The 25,651-nt window shown below is 35.7% G+C and overlaps 1 protein-coding gene across 2 annotated transcripts in view; it reads left to right on the plus strand.

The window, feature by feature from the left end:
- Positions 1–2,744: 2,744 nt before the first annotated feature.
- LOC102800732 (uncharacterized) overlaps positions 2,745–25,651 on the plus strand; it is a 29,232-nt gene continuing 6,325 nt past the window's right edge. Inside the window, exons 1-3 of one of the 2 annotated variants that reach the window (XM_006814285.3) lie at positions 2,745–2,832; positions 20,210–20,340; positions 20,667–20,792. In XM_006814285.3, the coding sequence (XP_006814348.1) occupies positions 20,292–20,340; positions 20,667–20,792 (175 nt within the window). In that variant the 5' untranslated portion in view covers positions 2,745–2,832; positions 20,210–20,291. Of the gene's footprint in view, positions 2,833–11,889; positions 12,053–20,209; positions 20,341–20,666; positions 20,793–25,651 lie in introns of those variants that run through there. The other variant, XM_085493430.1, reaches the window with a different exon arrangement.

Genomic DNA, 25,651 nt, shown 5'->3' on the forward strand with positions numbered 1-25,651 from the left:
GTAAACATTCCAGCCAATTCGGCTCACCCAGTCTTCATTTACAGTGGTTCAAAGTTAGTGGAAGCGGCAGAAAATGAAAAATGAAACATCAGTTATGTAACAAACGCGTTTCATGCGTCACAAATACGGTTTAAAATTTTCTGACAATAATGATTTTTGCAAAAAAAAAACAACAACAAAATCGAAAATGTTCTATGATTACGGCGGCCATTTTCAATCCGTTATAAACGCGTTTTGTTTTAGAGGATAATCTACTCTTGACTTGTAATGTATCTGCAAACAACATTATTGTTGTTGTTATTGTTGTTGTAGTTGTTGTTGTTGTTGTTGTTGTTGTTGTAGATTAATTGTTGAACAAGAGATGTTAATGATCTAGGGTGCGTGATTCAAGGCGAGGATATGATCGCGCACGTTTGTTCTTAATTCAAGGCGAAGACACCGTGACCGCTTGTGTCGGTGGACTGTAAAACACAACCCGAATAAGAAGCTTCACAGATAAAACTGATATTACCCAATACGGTAGATGTCAAACGCTGCGAAATCTGGTATTTACAATTGTAGTGATCGTGAATTGCTTAAAGGTTTTTTTAGATATTGCGCCGACCGATAGCTTGGTTTAACTCGGCCAAGTAAAATGACTCATTCTTTTTTGGCTACTAGCGTGTTCGTACAAAACGACTTCTGTCCAATGCGACTGTAAAATAGTCCTTCCTTCGACCTATGCCAACATGACCCTGGTCGTCCTGCAAAACAAAAGAATGAATTATGTCATTCACAGAAACTGCGATAAGGAAACCAGTATATCGAAACATACAGACAGTCTGTGGTCGAGAAATTTCAGGAGTTTTAGTTTTAGAGCTGCCACTTTCGACATTGGTAATTTCTTCTTTGATCTACCACGTTTGCGCTTTCGGAATTTTCCAGACATTGTAAACAGTGATTCTTCTCTTTCAAATACGGAAGCGCAACTAAAGTTCACACTCAAAATCCCGTGATCCTTTTCAAACAGAGCGGTGTGTGATGCGCCAAACCAGCAGCTTCTCCCTAACTATTGATTACTAGTATCGTAATCTGTTGTAATCCGCGAACCAATAAGTTGAATCGTGAATAGTACAATAAAGTCGATAGATCCTGAGACATGCCATGTGTTTTTTATCATATTTCTTCAACTTCTAAACGTAATTTCATTCTGTAACTTACACTATTACTTGGATAATTTGAGCTAAGTTCAGAAAATCAAAAACAAAACAAAAATAAAATAAGCCACGAGCGAGTCGCTACCTTAATGTTTATGTATTTAAAATGTTTACTTACACCTGTAAATAAATCAGAATGATATAATGCGCTGGTGGGTCTCTAGACTGGCAAAGTCGGAACTTATTTTTTGTTTTACAAAAAGAAATAATTAATTATTTGTTGTTTTAGTCCTTTTAGCGTGAGCGCGAAAACTAAGCTGACCGCTAAAAAAATCCCGACTGGACGCATCTGCGGGCATTTGACTAATATTAATTATTCATGTGTCATTGTTTATTCATGAGTGGGTGTGTGATAGTAAACGTGACGTTTTAAAGATTAATTTGATTCGATCGCAGAGAGGATACTTCAACTAATGTAAATTGCATGTTCTTACATTTGCCGAGCTCTTTATTCTGGGAGTATTATGTTGTTAGCCTTGATTTTTCCTTTAACACAACTGCATCGATACACTGGTGAGACACAAATTATGATTTATTCTGGCGTGTGTATTGCAAGATTTACACCCTCCCTGCCGTGAGCAGCCTGTAGCAGAACAAAAATGGTGGACGGACGTTTCGGCTATGAACGCTACGGCCCCGCTACTACCTACGCTATTATGTTCGCTTTTCAAATTGTTTGTCGATGATTAGATTGAGTAGTGAATGACATCAGTATTGTTTTACACTCTAAGCTTATTAATCATGTCATTCAACTGATGAAAACAAATATATGTAATATATTGGTTAAGTTGAGTTCAATAATATGTCAAAGTTTTTAAAGACAATGTTCTGTGACCAGTCACGTGACCAAACTGTGCACACCAGCTGGTTACATTGTTCAAAATAGAATATCCTGTCATTGCCAGATTGACTGTACAAAGAGACCATTGACTGTCTTGAATTCTAAAAGAAAAAAAACTGGCAACAACAGAAAGTAAGCGACATTATTTTTTTTTCTCATCGAAATGTATGTGTTCGTGATTTTAACATTAATTCTCGTTGATAGAAAACAACTTAGAGGAATTCAGTGATCTATTAGTGTGAATATGCTACTCCGGCAACACTGGCATGTGGGAATGTTTGTTCTGAGTATCGAGTGAAAGTATACTGTTAAAATCGGATTAAATATAATTTTCACAGCATGATTATATATATAAATGTGTGCAATGCTGTGATATTTGACATTTAAATAGCAGTTTTAGTTGATACGAGTGACATCGAAAACAAACGAGCATCGTTTTTCTAATAAATTAATATGAATTTTATCATGTTTAACGGAAGAAAAATGTCGCTAAAATATATTGCACAATAATATTATGTATATATCTATATATATATATATATATAGATTAAATTTTAATAACGGAATGTGCTGCACATTATTTGGCTTTGAAGAATTATAATATATCTGCGATAAAGTACACCCCACACGGCGACAAAACAATAAGGACGTAGTCAGCGCTGGTCACGTGGTTAAAAGCAATTTTGCATTCACATCACGTCGAGTCCGCTGTTCATTCACATCACCTTCGACTGAACTGCCATGCATTGGACTGTCTGATTCGGACATATTTCTGTATTTAATGACTGCATACGGGTAAGTAATAACTATCTTACGCATCTTATGAAAATCATCTGGCATTTTATGTAGCTTCAAGGTTGAAAAATGAACCATTTCCCTCCAATTCTTATCCCTCCTTAAATGGTTCATATTTATGAATGGTTGGCCTTAAGTGGGGAAAAGGGCGTGGACATCTTTTCTAAGAAACTCGTTTCGCTTGCTCAGATGCGCCAGATTCGCAGTCATGACTGCGCAGCCTAGTTGGAGGGCATGGTTTCTCATCCAACGAAGTAACAGCATCGGCTAGGTGCGGTGAAAAATCAAATTTTTATTCTGTGAGAAGCTATGGAGCAGTTCATAACCGTTATTTGCGTGGATGAATGATTTGTGCGTGGTATGAGTCACTATTAATAATGTTCTAAATGTAATAAATTATTTATAATGTTTGTGGACGGCATGCCTAATCACACTGCCGTGTCAAGAGACGCTTGGAACGCGCACTGTACCCATATCATTTTTTTACACAAAGACTAATTATAAAAAACGCTATGCCCAATATTATGCCCACTCACGTGGTCAATAAACTAAATTATAAAAGCGGGTTTAAGTTAAAGCGTGAATTACCAGTGATTGCCTTCATAATGTAATTGAACTTGCGGTGGCTTGATTACCTGTGTGTTTATCATTTTTGACAGGTGCGATTGGCAGTTCAATAAAACAGATCTTCTTGCTCGAGCGTGCTGATACAGTTTCTAATTCACTGATGAATCGCGTGTACAGATGAGCTCATTGTATTCCTTTCTTTTCACTCCGGATTGTGCCTACTATAATGTATTCATAGTGTATATATATCCACGAACAATAGCTACTTTGTTTAAACAAATCCGATTTTCTTATTCAATATAGCGTTATAGTATAATCGTACAGTCCCAAAGAATGTTGTCACATTGTTGTTACGTCATATCATTGACGATAGATGTGGTGTCTCGGAAATCTAATATGGATATTGTTCAAACTTGATATGAATTGTGAGCGGCTACGATTCCGCCACTCCCCGAGGCTACTAAACCAGCGGTTAACTAAATTTTAAAAGCAATAACGAAATATAAATAACGTGAATTGTTCAAATAGGAATTTACGTACCTGCCACTATGTGTTAATGCATATCATTTGTTTTAATTAGTCAAGCTTGTCTATGGATTTTAAGAAAATGAGTACCACTAAGATTTCCACCTCCAAACAAATCAGAAAGCAATTTTGTATTCGTAATTGATACGAATATAATAATGCAGTTGATTTGGAGTGAGGGATTATTATAATTGCGACAGCAAAAAAATACCTTTTTATGCGTCGTAATTTGTCGTAAGTAGCGAAGTCATTCAGCATGGCCCACTGGCGAATCGTTGCATAATTTGAATACTGATTCTATTACTGAGCTAATAACTGACAATTATAATGCAACCGGTCGTTGTCAGACCACCTATTATGCCCTTGAGTAATAGTGCTCCCTAGGTTTGGTACGTAATGATCGAAATGAAAGTGACATAATAATTATTAGTATACTAGAAATGGAAAATCAAATTGTTGTTGAACGAATGATTTGTAGGTCGATACAACTCCGAATAATTACGGGTTCCTGGATCTTCGTCACGGTCGAACCCTGACATTTAGGTGTGTGATAACTCATCGTGTGATAACAACCAAGGGTTAAACTGAATAACATGACGATTAACTGATCTATGTTTGAAAACATTCGTATGAAAACATTTGAATAATAGATCGGTTTCCTTGTTGCATGGCAACAAAGCAATATAATATTGGTGGATCGTATAACTTGACGTGTGTGATTTGCATATATAAACATTTCAGCGCATATGCAGGATATGTACCGTGACGTCACATGAAATTCAAATATGTTTACAATTAATTATTCATCTTCATCAACAACATGATAGATTCTATTGTTCTTCCTGGGTCTGCAACAAATGCATTGTCATGGAAATATATTCAAACGTCACGAACCAAAGGAGTGACATTATTCTCCTTCCATTGACATTTCTCCTTCAATTGAAATTTTTCTGTTTTTTTCCATCAACAAATCAATAAAGCGCGGCACGGTTCACACTGTCACAGCGCAAAATAAAGAGACGTATGAAAAGTTCTAAAACACTTTTTTAGGATTAAGTTTGCTACATTATATTTTGTAATTGACTGTATGAAATCTAACAAGTAAAAAATAGCGTAATTACCTTGTTTTTGAATTGTGAACCTCAATTAGATATTCACATTCAAATCCAAAATGGCTGCCAAAGTAGGGAAATAGTAAAGTCATCGTTTCCATGGAAACACCGGGTACTAACGATTTGTATTTGCTTTTTGTTATTTGCCACACAGAAAAATATAAATATTTTGAATTGTTTCTAAAAATTCAATTTTTTACCAACTTTGATGCACTGAGAGATACATAGTGTGTATTTGTATGTGATTGCGTAAGGCCAACTGTCTTGCGAGTAATATACCTATGGCATACCCTATAACGCTCATCGACGATATTTATTGGTCGTTACTATGGTCACTGTCACTGTGATATAATGCTGGTTGTAAATTACCGATGTGATCTGTCCCGCGGGCGTAGATTGATTCTATGTGTAGATGGGGCCGTCTCTTAGAAGATTATGCGCACTTAGAGACGAGCGCTGATAGACTGTGTGACGTCAGATCCTCCATCTAGATGTTAGTAGATTGAGTTTCGTGATATTGTGATTGGTTAATTGTGTTGTAGACGTCCTTGCGATGAAGCGCAATCAACGCGCATGCGCGAATTGACACATTTGTCTGGATTGAGATTATACCCGAGTGTTGTTTCAATTAAACTTACGGTCTGGTTGCCATGGAATGAACAAAAAATCAGACGTCTCATTTTCTAGACAAGTACACATACGATGTACAGAAACACAGGGACGGCGAATGAGAAACGCAGGAGAAAGGAAACGATTCTGGATTTCTTCTAAGATCAGAGGGCCCACTCGACAATTAATAGCTTGTTCGGGTAGAGTTTTTAAGTTTTAAATGACCAATCAAATTGCGTCATTCAGAAAGAAAAATACACGTTTTTGCTTTTGGTAAGTTAATGTGACATTATTGATATATATATTTGTTCTCACTTCTCAGGTAATAAATGAATATTCTCCACAAAGAATATCGTACCATGTCATAAGACACTCAATCCGGCAATGTCATGTATTCGCTTCTTGACTATGTTACTTAGTGGTCGGTGCCATCAATGGCACACACTCTGTCAACCACGACGCCATGTATTTATCAATATTCTAGATCACTTTTATTAGATGGACAGTTCCCCTCCGTAAATAGAAAACCTGATAATATACACACGTTATGCGATTGAATCCTGTGTTGCGCGCTGTTATGTAAATTCACACGTGCTTGTAACTATTCACACGGCACATTCTCAATGGAAGTATTTTCTAGTAAAAAAATTAAATAACCAGACTGAATTAATAGTTCATCTCCAACCTTGTTAACAGCTACTTCAGAACCTACTCTGCGATTGATAATTGTTTTTTGTGTATTGCATAAGTATAATAATTATTCAATTCACGTATATATTTCATCCATACCATATGCCATAATATGCATAATCACGTAATGCAGACAATGTGGCGCCGTATTCTGTTTCCATAGTCGCATTACATGACTTGACACATATAAGTATACACTTGTGCAGCGAATTTTGTGTTGTTATTCAAGTTTATTTCGATAACACCATAACGGGTACATTTAATTACCTTTGTAGATACATTTGTAATATAAAATTCGCTTTATTTACACGTTCATGTGTAATCATTCCAAACATCTGTTCATCGTGTGAATTCGCTTTTCTCGACATTGTATCATTCTATGGAAGTGGATATATAGACATTGACGCCTAATTCTCCAATAGCTTCGAATACGTGACGCAATTAAGAAATATCATCAAGCATCCCCTCTCAGGGTATAATTAAAAACATTGAACACGCATCGTAAAATAGATTGAATGAGAAGTATTTGCAAATATTGCAAACAGCTTGTCAGTTGCCCGAGTACATATAATGAATACTGAATAATTTTGGTTATACTGTCCGATGAAACGACACAAGAAACACTACTAAATGTAACACGTCTGTATTTCTATTCACACTGGCATATAGATAAAAGTGCATCGTGTCTTAAGAGAGAAACACATCACATTTACAGATGATCAGATGAGACTGATGATTTCAAAGTTGACGTGCAGACTTGACACGTATAAAGGATGGCATTAGAGTAGCGAACTGATGTTATACAACACAACGTAGAATTAAATATTTCGCTGATAATTACGATCTTTTTACCATAGCTTTCTTAAATCATAATGCTACATAGAGCTACGTTTGACTCATTATGCTGTAGTCAATGTACATGCTATGACATTGCAATGCCCCTATAATAACCGAACTGATAAATAAGGTGTCGTATTGTCGTACTGAAGATATTTGCGCTAAATTATTAAAAATGCAGAATGGATAAAATATTGTTGTGCCGCGTCCCCTCAGTAGAGCCGAGTTAAAGTTCTACTTTGGGCTGAACACCAACAAGATTTCAATGAGGAAATTTACGCTACCTAGATTGATTTGTATTATATAATTAAATATTGTCACACAGCATGGTCATGTAGTCATAAACATGTCTTTGAAATGTATTTTTCCTGGCCAAATATTTATCATCAGCTCTTCAAAAAGACAGTGATATAAAATGTCGGGAACTATTAGCGAACACACCAACTTTCACTTGTAATTTCAACATGAATCAGAACATAATGTCGGAGAAGAACTTATTAACGACAATTTCTTAAATTATATTATGTAAGGGTTATCACATAGTTTTTATTATACTTCAGTGTGAGTTTATTTTGTTTAGATCTGTAATATCAAGTATTGTTTTCATTGACTGTATTATGTCAATTAATACAGTTCACATGCATTTGCGACTTCGCAGTTACATTCAGAATTATACATATATGTTGTTCGCATTTGTCAATTTTATCAGGACTAACCAATAAACCTGAGCTTGCTTTGAAGAGAACCACATTCCTGTCTTCTGAGATCTGTCACCAAAAGTGCACGAATTTTGCAGGAAACGCAGACGATTTTGATTCAAAAGCACCGCATACAAATTTAAGCAGATTAGTCTGCAGCATCACATCACGAATTGACTATCAATCACGTTCTGACGTAGACATTATGTTAATAATTGATGTGATTCGTGAATGTAAGATATCAGTAATGGCAAGATAAATACGGTTGTATTTCAATACGAGTACACACAGTGATACGGTTGTATTTCAATACGAGTACACACAGTGATACGATTGTATTTCAATACGAGTACACACAGTGATACGGTTGTATTTCAATACGAGTACACACAGTGATACGGTTGTATTTCAATACGAGTACACACAGTGATACGGTTGTATTTCAATACGAGTACACACAGTGATACGATTGTATTTCAATACGAGTACACACAGTGATACGGTTGTATTTCAATACGAGTACACACAGTGATACGGTTGTATTTCAATACGAGTACACACAGTGATACGGTTGTATTTCAATACGAGTACACACAGTGATACGGTTGTATTTCAATACGAGTACACACAGTGGTACGGTTGTATTTCAATACGAGTACACACAGTGGTACGGTTGTATTTCAATACGAGTACACACAGTGATACGGTTGTATTTCAATACGAGTACACACAGTGGTACGGTTGTATTTCAATACGAGTACACACAGTGGTACGATTGTATTTCAATACGAGTACACACAGTAATACGGTGGTATTTCAATACGAGTACACACAGTGATACGGTTGTATTTCAATACGAGTACACACAGTGATACGATTGTATTTCAATACGAGTACACACAATGATACGGTTGTATTTCAATACGAGTACACACAGTGGTACGGTTGTATTTCAATACGAGTACACACAGTGGTGTGATTGTATTTCAATACGAGTACACACAGTGGTACGGTTGTATTTCAATACGAGTACACACAGTGGTACGGTTGTATTTCAATACGAGTACACACAGTGGTACGGTTGTATTTCAACACGAGTACACACAGTGGTACGATTGTATTTCAACACGAGTACACACAGTGGTACGGTTGTATTTCAATACGAGTACACACAGTGGTACGGTTGTATTTCAATACGAGTACACACAATGATACGGTTGTATTTCAATACGAGTACACACAGTGGTACGATTGTATTTCAACACGAGTACACACAGTGGTACGGTTGTATTTCAATACGAGTACACACAGTGATACGGTTGTATTTCAATACGAGTACACACAGTGGTACGGTTGTATTTCAATACGAGTACACACAGTGGTGTGATTGTATTTCAATACGAGTACACACAGTAATACGGTGGTATTTCAATACGAGTACACACAGTGATACGGTTGTATTTCAATACGAGTACACACAGTGATACGATTGTATTTCAATAAGAGTACACACAGTGATACGGTTGTATTTCAATACGAGTACACACAGTGATACGGTTGTATTTCAATACGAGTACACACAGTGATACGATTGTATTTCAATACGAGTACACACAGTGATACGGTTGTATTTCAATACGAGTACACACAGTGATACGGTTGTATTTCAATACGAGTACACACAGTGATACGGTTGTATTTCAATACGAGTACACACAGTGATACGGTTGTATTTCAATACGAGTACACACAGTGGTACGGTTGTATTTCAATACGAGTACACACAGTGGTACGGTTGTATTTCAATACGAGTACACACAATGATACGGTTGTATTTCAATACGAGAACACACAGTGGTACGGTTGTATTTCAATACGAGTACACACAGTGGTACGATTGTATTTCAACACGAGTACACACAGTGGTACGGTTGTATTTCAATACGAGTACACACAGTGGTACGGTTGTATTTCAATACGAGTACACACAGTGGTGTGATTGTATTTCAATACGAGTACACACAGTAATACGGTGGTATTTCAATACGAGTACACACAGTGATACGGTTGTATTTCAATACGAGTACACACAGCCATACGGTTGTATTTCAATAGGAGTACACACAGTGATACGGTTGTATTTCAATACGAGTACACACAGTGATACGGTTGTATTTCAATACGAGTACACACAGTGATACGGTTGTATTTCAATCGGAGTACACACAGTGATACGGTTGTATTTCAATACGAGTACACACAGTGATACGGTTGTATTTCAATACGAGTACACACAGTGGTACGGTTGTATTTCAATACGAGTACACACAGTGATACGGTTGTATTTCAATACGAGTACACACAGTGATACGGTTGTATTTCAATACGAGTACACACAGTGATACGGTTGTATTTCAATACGAGTACACACAGTGATACGGTTGTATTTCAATACGAGTACACACAGTGATACGGTTGTATTTCAATACGAGTACACACAGTGATACGGTTGTATTTCAATACGAGTACACACAGTGATACGGTTGTATTTCAATACGAGTACACACAATCATACGGTTGTATTTCAATACGAGTACACACAGTGATACGGTTGTATTTCAATACGAGTAAACACAGTGATACGGTTGTCTTTCAATACGAGTACACACAGTGGTACGGTTGTATTTCAATACGAGTACACACAGTGATACGGTTGTATTTCAATACGAGTACACACAGTGATACGGTTGTATTTCAATACGAGTACACACAATGGTACGGTTGTATTTCAATGCGAGTACACACATTAATACGCTGGTATTTCAATACGAGTACACACAGTAATACGCTGGTATTTCAATACGAGTACACACAGTGATACGGTTGTATTTCAATACGAGTACACACAGTGATACGGTTGTGTTTCAATACGAGTACACACAGTGATACGGTTGTATTTCAATACGAGTACACACAGTAATACGGTGGTATTTCAATACGAGTACACACAGTAATACGGTGGTATTTCAATACGAGTACACACAGTGATACGGTTGTATTTCAATACGAGTACACACAGTGATACGGTTGTGTTTCAATACGAGTACATACATGCACTCATCGGGAATATAATGTTAAACTGTACGTGTGGCATTTGATTACACATTTGAACAGACATCATAAATGATTACACTATTTATTCATTAACCACCCTTCCTAACTTTCGTAACACCACTTGAGTAATACGGTTATGATAATATAGATCAGACAGGGTTATCTCATCCCGACGTAGTTTACAGTTTTCATCATGAATACCGTCTCGACACTGTCTTGAAACCATCAATCATGCCCGGCAAGACATTGATACAAAATCCCTATAAATCAGCGTGTTTGATGCAAACCATGTAATATTCTGAGTCTGATAAAACATGAACTGTGACGTAATTGCAGTTGATCAATTATACAATTAATAAATACGTATATATGCAGAGTGAACAATATTTATTGTCTAGTTGTAATTAGTTACTCGAATCAAATTCGTAAACCTAGTTTATACAACATCTTCACGTTTGTCTTTAACATCCACATAAAAAATTCCCATTCCACCTTGCAGGCCCCCTGACTTATCATATATTCCGATTGTGTTTCAGTATTGACAATTCATGTCTTGGCTGGCAGTGTGATTATGAAGAGACGAATTGTCTGGGTGTACGACCTGTTGTATCGCAGTCTTCTTAGAAACTAATGGGGTCAGCTTGGGACGAGCGTCCCAGCAGGCAGTAAAGCGTCGGCGCGTGGTCACCTATATCACGCGGTTTAGTTAATAGAACATATTTCGGATTTAACAAACATCTACATTGACTGTCTTTTAAATCAGGCCATATTCTTGACACGGTGAAGAATCCCTCTTGTCGATGATGATTATTGCCGAACTCGTAATTATTTGGTCTGATCAATTAAAAGCTTACCTGAGATCGAACACTAAACATATTTGACACTATTGTTGGCTAATGACTGGGTGACCCTGAATTACTGTGATCTGTACGCCGAATAACTGTGATTAGTTGAGCCGTACCCTGAATCATTGTGATTGGTTGATCTGTACCCTGGACTGAATCACTTACATAGTGTTCACGTTAAGGTATTCTCAAGAATGTGACTTTGACAACTTTGCCAAGTCATGTGAGTGATTATTACGCTTGGATAACACAATAAATTGGAATATTGTCTTTATGATATGGGCATACAACCCTTTCACATAACCCCATGCGGAAAATGTATGTAATACCAGCACTTGCAATTTGCACATAAAAATGTCAGTTGAGAGTGACATTCAACAAATATTTAAAAACATGTTTAAAAATATCACGCCAAAATTATAAATGCGTCTCTACCTGTCATTAATCAAAATCGATCGGGATGTTAAGCGATGCGATAATAACTTATTAAAACATGCGTGAATCGTGTGAATACCAATACTCGACACAGTATATTTAATTATTGGGTTCTTACACATTAGGACACTTCAAAAGAAATTTAAACTTGACATATCAGAGTTCACTTAAACTGGAAATTTCAGGTAATATCGATCCAATACAAAAATCAATTATAATCGATAACATTCTTGAATTTGATATGGTGGGGTTTTTACTATTGAAATATTTGAAAAGATATTTATCATTGTCGATATTGAAAGATTTAGGGCAAATGCCTCATAAATGAATCAGAAGTTATTCATTTTACGATATATTCTACAGCAGACAACAATGAGGATGGAGATACCAGACTGATTTCGAAACAATTATATTATAGCTGTAATTAATTAGTGAATGGTGGCCATTTTATCAGTATAGAACACTTGACCATTAGTTCACATGACATTATGATATATTTCAAATTGTAATCTGTGACATAAGGTAGAAACATAAATATCGTGAGTTTTTAACATAGATTATATAAAGCGATCCACCATGCTATATTGTTTTTTAATATTAATAAAACTATATGAATTTTCCCAAAATATGGCAGTGTGACCCATAACAGAATTTACCTTTACCGTGGCACTATATGGGCATGTTTAAACGAACATCTTTATGAGATTGTTTTCTGAAGTATATGAGTAGATTTCTACCTTAATAAGAATTATTTTCTCAATGATAATACTATTTAAACTGTATAATTCGCCCTATCAGCGCTATGACCAAACAGTGCACGTGTTTTTTATAAATACATTAAATAGAAGTATTTATTTTAATCTATATTATTATGAAATAACATTTTTATAATGGAAAAGGTTCATCACGAGTGTTTCTCTCTGCGGCAAATAATCGATGTTACAGTAAGTGATGAATATTTAAAGAATATCCGCACAATGGGAGAGAATACCGCGAGATTTTGAACAGTTTTACGAGATATATACACGGCTTGCGCAACTATAAGCACGCTCTCGCCCAATCAGAATGACGTATTTAGGCAATTGAAATGCTGGTATATTATAATTTGCTATACATGTTGACGTAACAAACTATCGATAAAGAGTTTTTTCCAGAGTTGAGTTATCGACCCTGTAACTTTGCGTAAAGTGAACTATAAATTACAATTTTATCACTTCCAAAGTACGAGTAGTTTTTATTATTCATGTACTGGGGTGGTTGCTAAGAAACAGATTAAAGCAATACAAAGGGTAGTACTTGTTACGTAATGATTCGAAAGAGATATGCTGTTCTTTGGGACCAATTATAAGACATATTGTCCGTCATGGTGGTAATGGCATTTTGCAAAAAACAAACAAACAAACACACGAACCAATCATGACAACTTCACAAACATAGTACAGACATAATCCTTCAGCAAAGCACTCGGTCAAAATAGAAATAAACTCAAAATTCATAGTGTTTCTTATTTTTAAAACAATACTTCCTGGATATTTGCTTTGTCTGTCCATGGAGTTTCTTTACCACTGACCTCGCTTCCAGTCTTCCTGAAACAGGAAGTGTTTGAGGGCGCACGACTTATGAAAGGGGTCCACATCGATCTTATTCCAACTGTAAGTGATGACATTATTTTTTTTTAAATTATAAGTATTCACGTCTACAATCATTATATGTTATCAATAACATATTTTGACACTTCAAACGAGAGCCCTCTAATAAAAACAAACCGTAAAGAATACGCTTAGTAATGGTTTTGTGGTGCTTCACCACAAAATGGCGGAGTGCGGTGGTAGACATATTTTTGTTGTTCTGACCGCAAGAAATTACGAGAAAAATAACTACCTCTTTATTCTTAAATTCTACGTCAGGCTTTTTTGTTTACCTCAGGCGCGGCAACAATGAACGACCGTGCGGCCACAAATCTCATAAAACATATTACGCTGGCAGTTCAGGCCGTTACTTCTCACTAACGTTATTTAACCAAATACTTAGGAATCTCGAAAGAAAAAAAGAAAGAAACAAATACAATTTTTCATAATACAATCTATTCCAGTAAACAAAAATTATCAAATGATACTCCAGCTCTGTAGGAACAGTGTATCGTCACTTGCTACTTAAGCGTGTCGACACACCCATGTCTATGAAATAATTATAGTAGAAAATATTCAAAGATACTGATCTACATCAATAATATGTAGCTTAAATTCCATGCGAGTAGGCGCAGTCGAGCAGTTTAATTGATTCACTAAAAATATAACAGACGTTACCATAGATCGTCAAAGCGCGCGAACTGCGGGTGTAGAGTTAATATTTCACGCGCGAGTTGAGCGGGATTTAAGATGGCGCCACACAAATGATTCAAAATACTATTCAAAGTTAAGCAAATATTTTCGGTCTGTTGTCAGAAGACTATTGCCTTAGCATTGGACAACATTAAAACCTCGCTTCACATAATTTTTGAAATAATTATAGAGTTCTGTTTGTGAGCGCCCTTAAGCTGTTCTTGTTGTGCTTATTGAATGATTTGCAATATGATTTAACAATAATATAAACATATGTCGTTTTTTGTGTTATTCAATTTTGAATTCTTCCCATCAACGACGCGGATAAGTACAATGCACGATTCTATAAAGGAAATGAGTTAATACATTACGAAATGACGCAAGCATTTATCTTTAATCTTCCCATGCACATCATCATCATGAAATACAATTTTATAATGGAAAAGTTTGGTCGCGGGGGTCCCCTTTGTTACATATAGCCGCCGTATCTTATGTCAATTCCATAGACGATCACTTTCAACATTTCACTCGTATCAGAGTTTTGTAGCATGCAATATAGACCACAGGGGAGTAGTCAAACAAACTAATGGCATGTATGTTTCAATCATACATTATTTGCAATTTGTGTCGACGTAATAAAATATCGATAAAGATCTCCTTTTTCCAGGGTTGGGATATTGACCCCGTGATATTGCATAAAGTGCACCATATATCAAGCGTTTATCACCTCAAATGTAAGCATAGCTAACTTATTATATATTGATAATCCTACCGATGATTGGCTAACATATAATAGCAACAATAGGGGATCCATAGATTATCAAATAAACAATTAATAATTCAAACCACTAAATAAAAAAGGCAGTATTTGTCACCCAATCTTTGAATATTAAACACTTTGTTCAGTGTGGACGAATTGAAACCACTTTTCAGTGCGTATAAACCGTGTTTTCCTTCTATGGCAGCGGGGTGATGTTGGGATAATTTGGGGTGGAGGTTCAGAGATAAATCGGAAGTAGGAATATGGTGTTACATCTGGACAATTGTGGATTTTTTATTCCTTCTGCTGGGAATATGTCGGGCAGTTTTGCCGTCAATTATCCCTGGCGGAGAACACTGATATGTTAATTAATTGGCGAGAAATTGAAATTGGACACAATATCGATACGTGTAAATCGAACATGGCACATGGCAAGCTTTCAAGTCTTTTTAATATATTAAATCAAATCACGTTAGGTATACTAAAATGAAACGCAGAGTCCTAGCTAATTGCAAACCTGAATTCAATTCCCTATGAATAATTTCAGACACATTTTCTCATGATTAACAATGAACGTGTTAATTGTATTAACAAGTAACACTTTGTTATTATCATTCCTAATCAATAGTATTTTCTAGATGTCTTCCAGGCAATGTCGGTTGATTCTATCATTATGAGGTTATTAGGAGGATACTGCAAAGTATGCACGAAGACAGTACAGCCGGAGGTTGCGCGGAGGTCGATGCGATCGCGTACTGTCTGAGGACAGAATCCTCGTAATAACCTTATTATTATATATCTTTTCCTCCCAAGAATACATCATGGGAATGCCGAAATCCAAAACGTTTAGAACAGATTTAGCGAACCACTTTGTGTGGGGACCGGTCAAACCCTGGGGACAGCCATGTTTGTTTGTTTGTGTTATTAGTGGACGCTTATGCGTGCAATCTTTCCATATTTGGAATTCGCGTTTCCTAATATGGTAGGATTTAAATACCCAGTGCAATACCGCAAAATTACGATACGCTGTAATTTACGTTACGGTGACAGATGTATACTAATAGTAAATATTAAAACATCTTTTTTATTTCTATTGTATATTCACTAAAAATTAATATTATAATTCTGATTATATGATTACTTCCTGTGCATCTACTCAAATAAAAGATATAAACGACGTGAAAACGCCTGCACCTGGGTTCCGACATTTATAAGCCGGTTAAGTGCGACCTTCATCCTAATTTGCACGCATGCGTGTTGCTAAAGTGAAGTATTTGTTTTATGATTCATCCATTCGGATTGCCCATGAGATAATTTGGAGGCTAATGGTATAGGTATTTGTTCAGATGCGCATGTTTTTGCCACTCAAAGTACAGCGCCACAGTAATCGCACCGTGATATGTTCGACATCGGTCCACATACCACGTAGATAACGAGTGTAAAATATAATGTTTGTTCATTTACACGAAGTGCGCTACTTGACGACTGCGGTGTTTTTAATCGCGGTGCCACAGTCTTCGGGAATAAATACATGTAGAAGCGCTGCTAAGTTAGTTCTGTAGAAATACAAATCGCGGATCCCGTTTGTGTGAATTCAAAACAAAGCTAATGTCTGAAACAATCGCTATTATTAGCATTTTTATTCAATGTCATCTCCGTTATCAGTACATTGTCAAGTCACTCAACGTACATCGTTTTCGTTATCCTTTGGGATTTCCAGCAAATGACGTCATTTGAGTTCAGACTGCGTGCAAGGTATAACCATGTAATTGCCGATATAGAGTGTGATATACACAGAATATTTAATGAATACATCTTCATTGCTCATGTCAAGTGATGTTAAAAATGGCGCACACGTCTTTAACTCACGTTTACGTCTACAACGGAAGCGACATCCACGCTTTATCTCAATAACTCCGTTACAATGGCGTTACACAATATATGTTTTTTTCAGATTTGTGAATTTTTGTCGGCGAATATGTTTAGTTATGTAATACATAATAAATAATGTGCAAAACGTCATACATGGTTAGATTCCAAAGTTTCCCTTACTTACATTTATGATCGATAAAGCTCTCTTCGTTACACTGTGTTATAGATGATAATCTTAATAACAATTATATTCATTGCCGTTGAATAAAAAGCAATGACGACATTATAAATACACTATTTTATAGTTCTACAGAGTTTATATAATTTATATAGATTCCAAAGTCAGTTAAAATCGAAATAGTCAAAAATATACTTGTGTCTTATATAATAAGACTTAGTTCAGAAGGAAAAAACACATGTATCAGTTACATATCTGCCTTTATAGCAATTATTTATACAACAATTATCATTGTAATTGTTATTCGTCTGTAGTCAGGCTGCTGGCTGAGTCAGACAATCAGATTACCTCTGCATGAAAACTATAAATAGGTATACTTTGATGCAGTCACTCATGCCAGTGAATGTTGTCGGGATTCTTTCAGAGAAAATGGCTGCAAAATGTTTGTTTTCATTATTAATATATTAATTTTTCTTTAATTATAATTGCCAATTTATGTTTAAATTATATGCAGTGGACATTAGTCTATACACATATCTCTTTCATAAAGTACCATACATCTATCGCACACAAAATAATAAAAATAAAATTAAACTTTAAATACACGACTGTTTCAAAACATTGCTGATATATTTTAAAATCTGAATCATCTTGTATGCCCGCTAGGTATAAGTTAAATTAAATATTAAATAAATGAACCAAGAATGAAATAACCTCAACATAGAATAAACATTTACAGCATAAATGTTGCAAAATCTTGTAGAACGCCATAGAAATTAAAGAATTCTATGGAAATCGAGAGTTACATATGTTTTCAATATTTTTACGGATGTGAATTATTCTCAATTCCGTGCAAGTTTTTTAGTAGATACATCACTACAGAAATATATATAAGAATTATTAAAATCAATGTCAGCAGTTGTGGAATTAATGAGGGAGAAAGTTCTTTAATATTCAACATTGTATAGATTTTATATAAAAAACAAATGTCTATAGCTCTTTATAGAATTCAATAGAACTCTAAAGACGTTTTTCGTAATGGCCCATTTCTTCCATTCAATAGCTCAGAGAATCTTACCACTGTTCTTTAGTACTGTCTAGGAATTTATTTAAGCACAGTTGTCTGGAAGGAAAAATAAGGCAGCTGACAATTTGCATCCAATTAAATATATTTAGGATTGCCAGGTTATACAAAATAAATTTGCATTCTTTAAAAAGTAGTACAAGCCTTCTTATTCTTATTCTTATTTTTAAATCTGGATTCAAACTACCAGGGAATTCAAACTACCAGGGAATTCTAGCTGCTTCGTCAAATTATTCTCAAGATGTTTTCAAAACTACTTCAGTATGGTATAACTAACTATGAAAGACAAGTGAATTATAAAGTTAAATGTAAAAATGGTTTAACAAGTGAATTATAAAGTTAAATGTAAAAATGGTTTAACAAGTGAATTATAAAGTTAAATGTAAAAATGGTTTAACAAGTGAATTATAAAGTTAAATGTAAAAATGGTTTAACAAGTGAATTATAAAGTTAAATGTAAAAATGGTTTAACAAGTGAATTATAAAGTTAAATGTAAAAATGGTTTAACAAGTGAATTATAAAGTTAAATGTAAAAATGGTTTAAGTGAATTATAAAGTTAAATGTAAAAATGGTTTAACAAGTGAATTATAAAGTTAAATGTAAAAATGGTTTAACAAGTGAATTATAAAGTTAAATGTAAAAATGGTTTAACAAGTGAATTATAAAGTTAAATGTAAAAATGGTTTAGAGGAGAAATATCATTTCAATAAAGGTGTTTATTAATAAGGTGTTAATTAATTTATTCCTAAATAATTTCTCGGAAAACATCACTTCTGAAACACGTGATCCGCCAATCTTGGGGAACATCCCTGTCTACACTACGCTGATGATATTTGCATAATTTCAGACACAAAACAAGGCTTATCTAGGCTTGAAATGATGAAAGTCAAATTATACCCCAATGAAAGATATCCGTATTAATGTAAATTTCTCCCAAAATAGGAATTTGTTATGAGCAACGTAGGTACGCCCTTGATTTATTCATCAAAAAACAAAATATTTTCACGGAATCCAAATCTCTAAAAACTCACTGTTGAAAGAAGCTATTAAGAAATTAATGGCAAACGTTATGTGAAAGTAACCTTTTGCTAAATAACACCAAGAAAAGCCATCAAATAAGTAAATCACCAGAGGCACATTTCACAAAGAATAAATAAGATAAATTTACCCTCACTGCCATGTGATTACTAACTACTCTTCGAACACAATAATGATGAATGTGTTTGTGTGACTTTTCACAAACTGGTAGTTTAATAATAAATGAAAACCTACCACAGTTTGCATGACACGCACAGTATTAAGTGGGCATTACGAGTCACGGAACTAGTCGACAACTCGTTTGCCTACTTAACCTTGCGATGATCGGCTGCATTAACAAATAGCTGAAGTGTTATTAGTGTGAATTGAATGTACATTGCAGATGTATACATTGAGTGTACAATTGATGAGTGAAGACATTATATTATTACAGATGGATTGTTTGTCATTTACGGTGAATGCATTTGAAAATTCATTTCAAAGTTCTAAATATAGATACTGACTTGATACAATCTTGTTCTATATATCTGCATATCGCCCAATTAAATGAGCGGAGTACATCAGGTGTTATTGGAAAATTCACAGACGACAACGTGACAACCCGTTACATCAGTTAGACGTGTATAGCTCCATCACCTGGATGATAAACACTAATCGTCATTCTGAAAAATGTCGTCCCTTTTCTTGCAGAAGTACAGTATCACTTTATACTTAGTAGCATAGTGGCGTGTGGTTAGTTACTAGGTGTCTGTAGACGGATCAAGCGTTCACCATGGCGGGACTTCGATTTGTGTTGTGCTACCTTCTGCTCATTAGTGCAGGTCAGTCACATTTACACTCAATAAATGCACACAGTGCTGCTGTTATTGGTTTTTAGGGGGTATAACAGTGGGCAGCTTATAGTCGTGTTTTTCGATTTGAACAGGTATTGAAGTTGCAGTCACAGTGCTCAGTAGTACAAATGTGTTTATTATATTTTATAAATTAATGAAGCACAAGATTTTTTTTGATTGATATAATAAACTAGAAAAATACGCATGCGCGTTTGAATACGGGTACGTACCGTCAATTGACAGTAGGTACCATGATCCCTTGTGCTGCTGAAACAACGTCTTAGTTTACAATATATCTCCGTATTTCATCCTAGACATTATAGTCTTTACTTATGCAGTGGGCACGGAGAGTAGCAGAGGTAGTGGTAAACTGGGAGATGATCAGGATGAAGAAACCGAGACTGCCCCGAAGCCGAAACCTGACTCTAGCAGCACCGAAGGTAATGCCTATATTAGTAATCAACATGTTTAACTGTGTCATTCTGTGATGGTAGTATTTAAAAACAACCTCTTCAATGCCGGTAACGGTTTGTTGCAAGGAGTGGTTCCGTTCAGGTTTTATTCTTATTAATTTTTTACAAATGGTTGTTTTATCAATAATTTGAACTTAATGAGATTAACTTTTCCAAGACAATTTGATGTTATCCGTTTTAAATACTTTAAAGCGAGGAAGTCACCTGCGCATGCGTCAAATGGAAATATCATTGTTTACAAAAAGCGTCTACCCATGAGACTTTGCGTTTTTGGCGTGTGTTGTTATCGTCGGTTGGGACTCAATTACCGCGCAGGTGACAACCCTCCCGCTTTAATCTTTTTACTCATATATATTAACAATAGCAAGTGTCAAAGTGTGTCGTAACCTCATATACAGAAACTACGAGCTAATTATACGTGTATTTTGGGTACAGGGAGATTTTTAAATAACAAAACATGTTTGAATTCCCACGTGGTATATATTTTATCACATCTATTAGACATCCACCATTCACAGCTGCATCTAACATACGCCTCTCACACCCGCTCTCCCACAAAATATATTATTTATATTATGTATTACAGGCGACATTGAACAGCATTCATACATTGTACATTCATTGTTTGCTGGGAAATAAACCTGCGAAATACACAGTAAACGTTACATTCAGTAATGTGAATCACTAAATTTATCAAGTATAACAAATTTTTGGAATGAATCTAGAACTTCCGAAAATCAAGTTATTTTACCACTCACCAGATAAAAATGTCAGAACACCGTGAAAGTGACTAAAATAACTTTCTCACGAACGTACCACGCCTGACCACACCTTCTATCTTCATTCACAAGCCAGTCAGCTTACAGCGTTCTCGGTGAGCATCGGTATGCCACGCTAGCACCCGAACTCCGCACAGTTCGATGCGCGTTACTTATCATCACTGCACAAAGCAGCTTTGCATAGAACTCATTTGCATATTCGAATATGTTCGAACTACAAGACCCTGTCGGTTAACAAAGTTATGCGTAAGTCACTCGGTTACTTTAATCACTTTATTAAGAGGTTTCACGCCCTGACTCTAATAAAATGTTCAGTTATTTATACAAAATATACATGACTTGCGTTAGAAAATTACAATCCTTTCCTACATGCCAAAGCACTAGTTTCTACTATAAATGACTAACTTTATAAACTTACTAGAACCTGTGTGTTCTATTGCTGTTAGACGCGCAAAATCGAACCCGTTCAAGCCAGAAATAGTATTGATATATTCACCAGAATACAAGATGAACGGAAATGTTAGGAAACCCCTTTCAGTGAAATTAGTCTTTAATGTTTCTTTCCCAACTATATTCGTTAACAGAACGTTTCTTTCCTCCAAGTTTTAGTGTATCACGTGCGCCATTTCACCACTATAACATTACCTCGCAAAACATAGTCCGCGATAAAATGGTTCGTATTTACGTTTTTACTGAAGTCTGACATTAATAAATAGTTCGGATGTCACATACGTTTTTTCCCCACTTTTTGTAGTACGTTTTCAGATGTAACAGGTACAAGAAAATGGCCGTGCGTAGTGAGGTGATTGACCACAAAATTGAAGGCTGCCTGTGGCAGATGCACTATTGCGTAAAGCGCAAAGGCCTCTGGGAAAGAGATTGGCTAGAACCCTCAGAGCGCAGAACGCGCCGCAGCGATCCCGGATGTGACGTTTCAATGGCGGCCTCGCTGTACATATTTGTTTTATATAAAGAATATCTTAATATCCATTCTGACACGTTTGCTGTCTATTTCGGGTGGCTAAAGTTCTTTCAAAGCCTTGAAAGCAACAGCGGCCGGGGCAGCAGCAGTGTAGCGAACGACAATTTGTTATGCGCAGTATCGTTGCGCAGTAGTTTAAATGACGTTATCTATGTGATATACCATGGTGACATGATACCAAGATCCCGTCACAATCTCGCTCTCGCATAAGCGTTCCAACTCAGAAAAAATGCGAATGCGCATGCCCGAGGTAACTAGGATACTGGGATGTCCAGTGGATCAAAATAGCTGCCCACGATATGACGGATTACGAGAACTATATTTTCTGTACATTTTCGATGTATTACATTTTTCACTATGATAGTGACAAGAAAAGTTTATTTTTTTTCATTACAAACCTTGAACATTGATATGCGTCATGTCAGAAGGTCGTAGCCTCAGTCTCGCTATCTACGAGAAGAGACTTGAATGGGATCTTGACATGATGTCACCATACAGTACTATGCGAGTTGCAAACCCCAAGTAATGTACCTCTGGTAATATCCATTATAATTCCATGTTATGTGACTGAGTCTCAACCAACCACATCATGTCCAACAGTGATATGTGATAATTAAATAATTAATAACATATGTTTGTGAGGGCAATATTAATATGATATTGATTGTGTCATGTGATCGAGTCTCAACTAATCACAGCATGCGTAACATTGAGATATGATAAGACGGCGACATGATGGGGAAACAAGTCTCTTTGCTCTTTAGTACTCAGTAAGATATCAGCAGGAATTTGTAATTTACAAATAATAGATTGATAACAAAAGACGATTTTTAATAATTCACGGCCGTCATCACACGTATTAATGACGTATACAACGCGCTTACTGTATATTTATCTAAATACATTATCACTTTCACTGACAGTTCCAACAGGTACATGACGTCTGTGACCTTTAAAGATGAAAATAAATCAATAACTCAGACATCAAAGTAACGTGTTCTATTCATTCTATGCATAATACTGGTAAAATCTTGATACTGAACTTTAGTACAATAGGTGGGTCTGAACGCACTGGAAAGTTTTACATCGATCAATATGAAATCAATTGAGTTCACAAGGTTAGCAGGAACACACCGGGGAATTCATAGCATGATTTTATCCATGTACATAAGTGAAACAAGGCGTAAAACATTTTGTCGGTGAAGGCTGACTATTCGCTTATAAAAGTTTCTGGGGAGGCTAGTCGAGAACTTTTTTAAATTCGCATGACCGCTAAAACCTTAATAATGGATACTTAAAGAGAATGACAACTACTCATAGGACAAAAATGAGAACAAAACAAGAAAGTGATTTTTCATTTGGAGTTCTATCTAAACCAAACAAATAAGACACACAGAAGCGTTCAAACACATAAAGTAGACAGATTACCTACCTGGTATTTTCTAAAATAAGGGTGTTTGATTTTTTCCTACATGTCCGTATGTAATAAAAAAGAGGGTACATATTTATTCACAAATCAGTGGACAGTTATTTTTTTGGAGCACTCATATATCAGCCAAGTGCCCCGAACAAGTCACACTGATGATTAGGTGAGTAGGGGTGATTGGTCACTTAATATCGTGTTTACTGTTTCTCAAAAGTGCAATGTGGCATTAATATGTTATTTATAAATTGAAAAAGTAAGTGACCAACCACAAATATTTCAAAATATTTGATACCAAGAACATTTAGATCCAGCTAATTTCAAGGGCTGCGCAATAGCGTTACCATTTAGCATGAGAATATGTAGATTGAATTAAATACGACATTACATTATTTTGTGTATATTGTATGAAATGCCGCCCTTTTGAGTTTTTTATTGACCAGCCACTTACTATTCGGCATTGTATGGGAACTTGTAAATTAACTAGCTATCTCACAATTACGTGACACTAGCAACATTTGATTATAACAGTGATGTAATATTCGTATACTCTGCAATTTAATATTTGTGTGATACGCACAGCATACAGCAGTTTAATCTCAGCCAGTACGATAAGATAAAACACATTGAGTATAATCTATTTGAACTCGTGTGGAATCACGAATGAGATAACATCATACGACTTTACTTTAATGACCTCTTATTCTGGTTATGTTTTAACTGATATATCTACGTACAATTTAGAGTATGAAATTACGTCATAGGTGAATATTTTTTTATATGTACAGATAGCCGCGATCTAAAAAGCCGTTTAAAAATACACGCAAAACCGTCGCCGCCCAGTTAAATGCTGCCACAGGCAGTCCAAAATATATCTGAATCTTTCCAGATTTGTTTCTATGGCGATATTTTTGCAGACAACGCAATATGCCATCAATTGTATGGTACTTGACAGCGATGGCTATAATTGTGTTACTTTCCGTATAATTCATCATTATTCCCCATTCATCAGTTATTGCTTCGCATAAGGTAGTGAGTATTTGTGATTACAACTACAGTAATATACGCACTGCAATCGCACCATTCCGTGAAACGAAACAACCCAATATGATCGCATATACATAATAAGATTTACTATTTGTAACTAGATCCCTATTCATCGATCGATGTTCAATATGGGTCCCATGCGATGTTGACAACGTGTATGAAATACGTACTAGTTTGTTTACGAGAAATTCGAACTCACAACTGAGTCACCGAGCTATGTAGAATGTTACGAGCCACACGGCGGTGCATAGCAGTATTAGTACCACCTATAACATTCATATCATGACAAACAAACAATAATTATCGGAAAAAAATATGTTTCTTCTCCTTCTAGACAGCAATTTTGAAAATGATATCTGCATAGTGAATATATGTCTGCGTAGTAATATCTTCTTTAATCAGACATGCCATGTTAAAATGGACAACCCATACAGGAGAATTTATTCAAGTCGCACAAATGTAGCGGCATAATCATTAATTATTGGAATGAATGTAATTTTACTCGCGTGATACTGCCTTCAGTACGACGAAACACAGAGGGGATTATACTCGATCATCCTAGACAATCATAAAACACATTTATACACGCACCCGT

This window comes from Saccoglossus kowalevskii, chromosome 18 (assembly GCF_978046115.1).
Source record: "Saccoglossus kowalevskii chromosome 18, keSacKowa6.1, whole genome shotgun sequence".
Taxonomy (NCBI): Eukaryota; Metazoa; Hemichordata; class Enteropneusta; family Harrimaniidae; genus Saccoglossus; species Saccoglossus kowalevskii.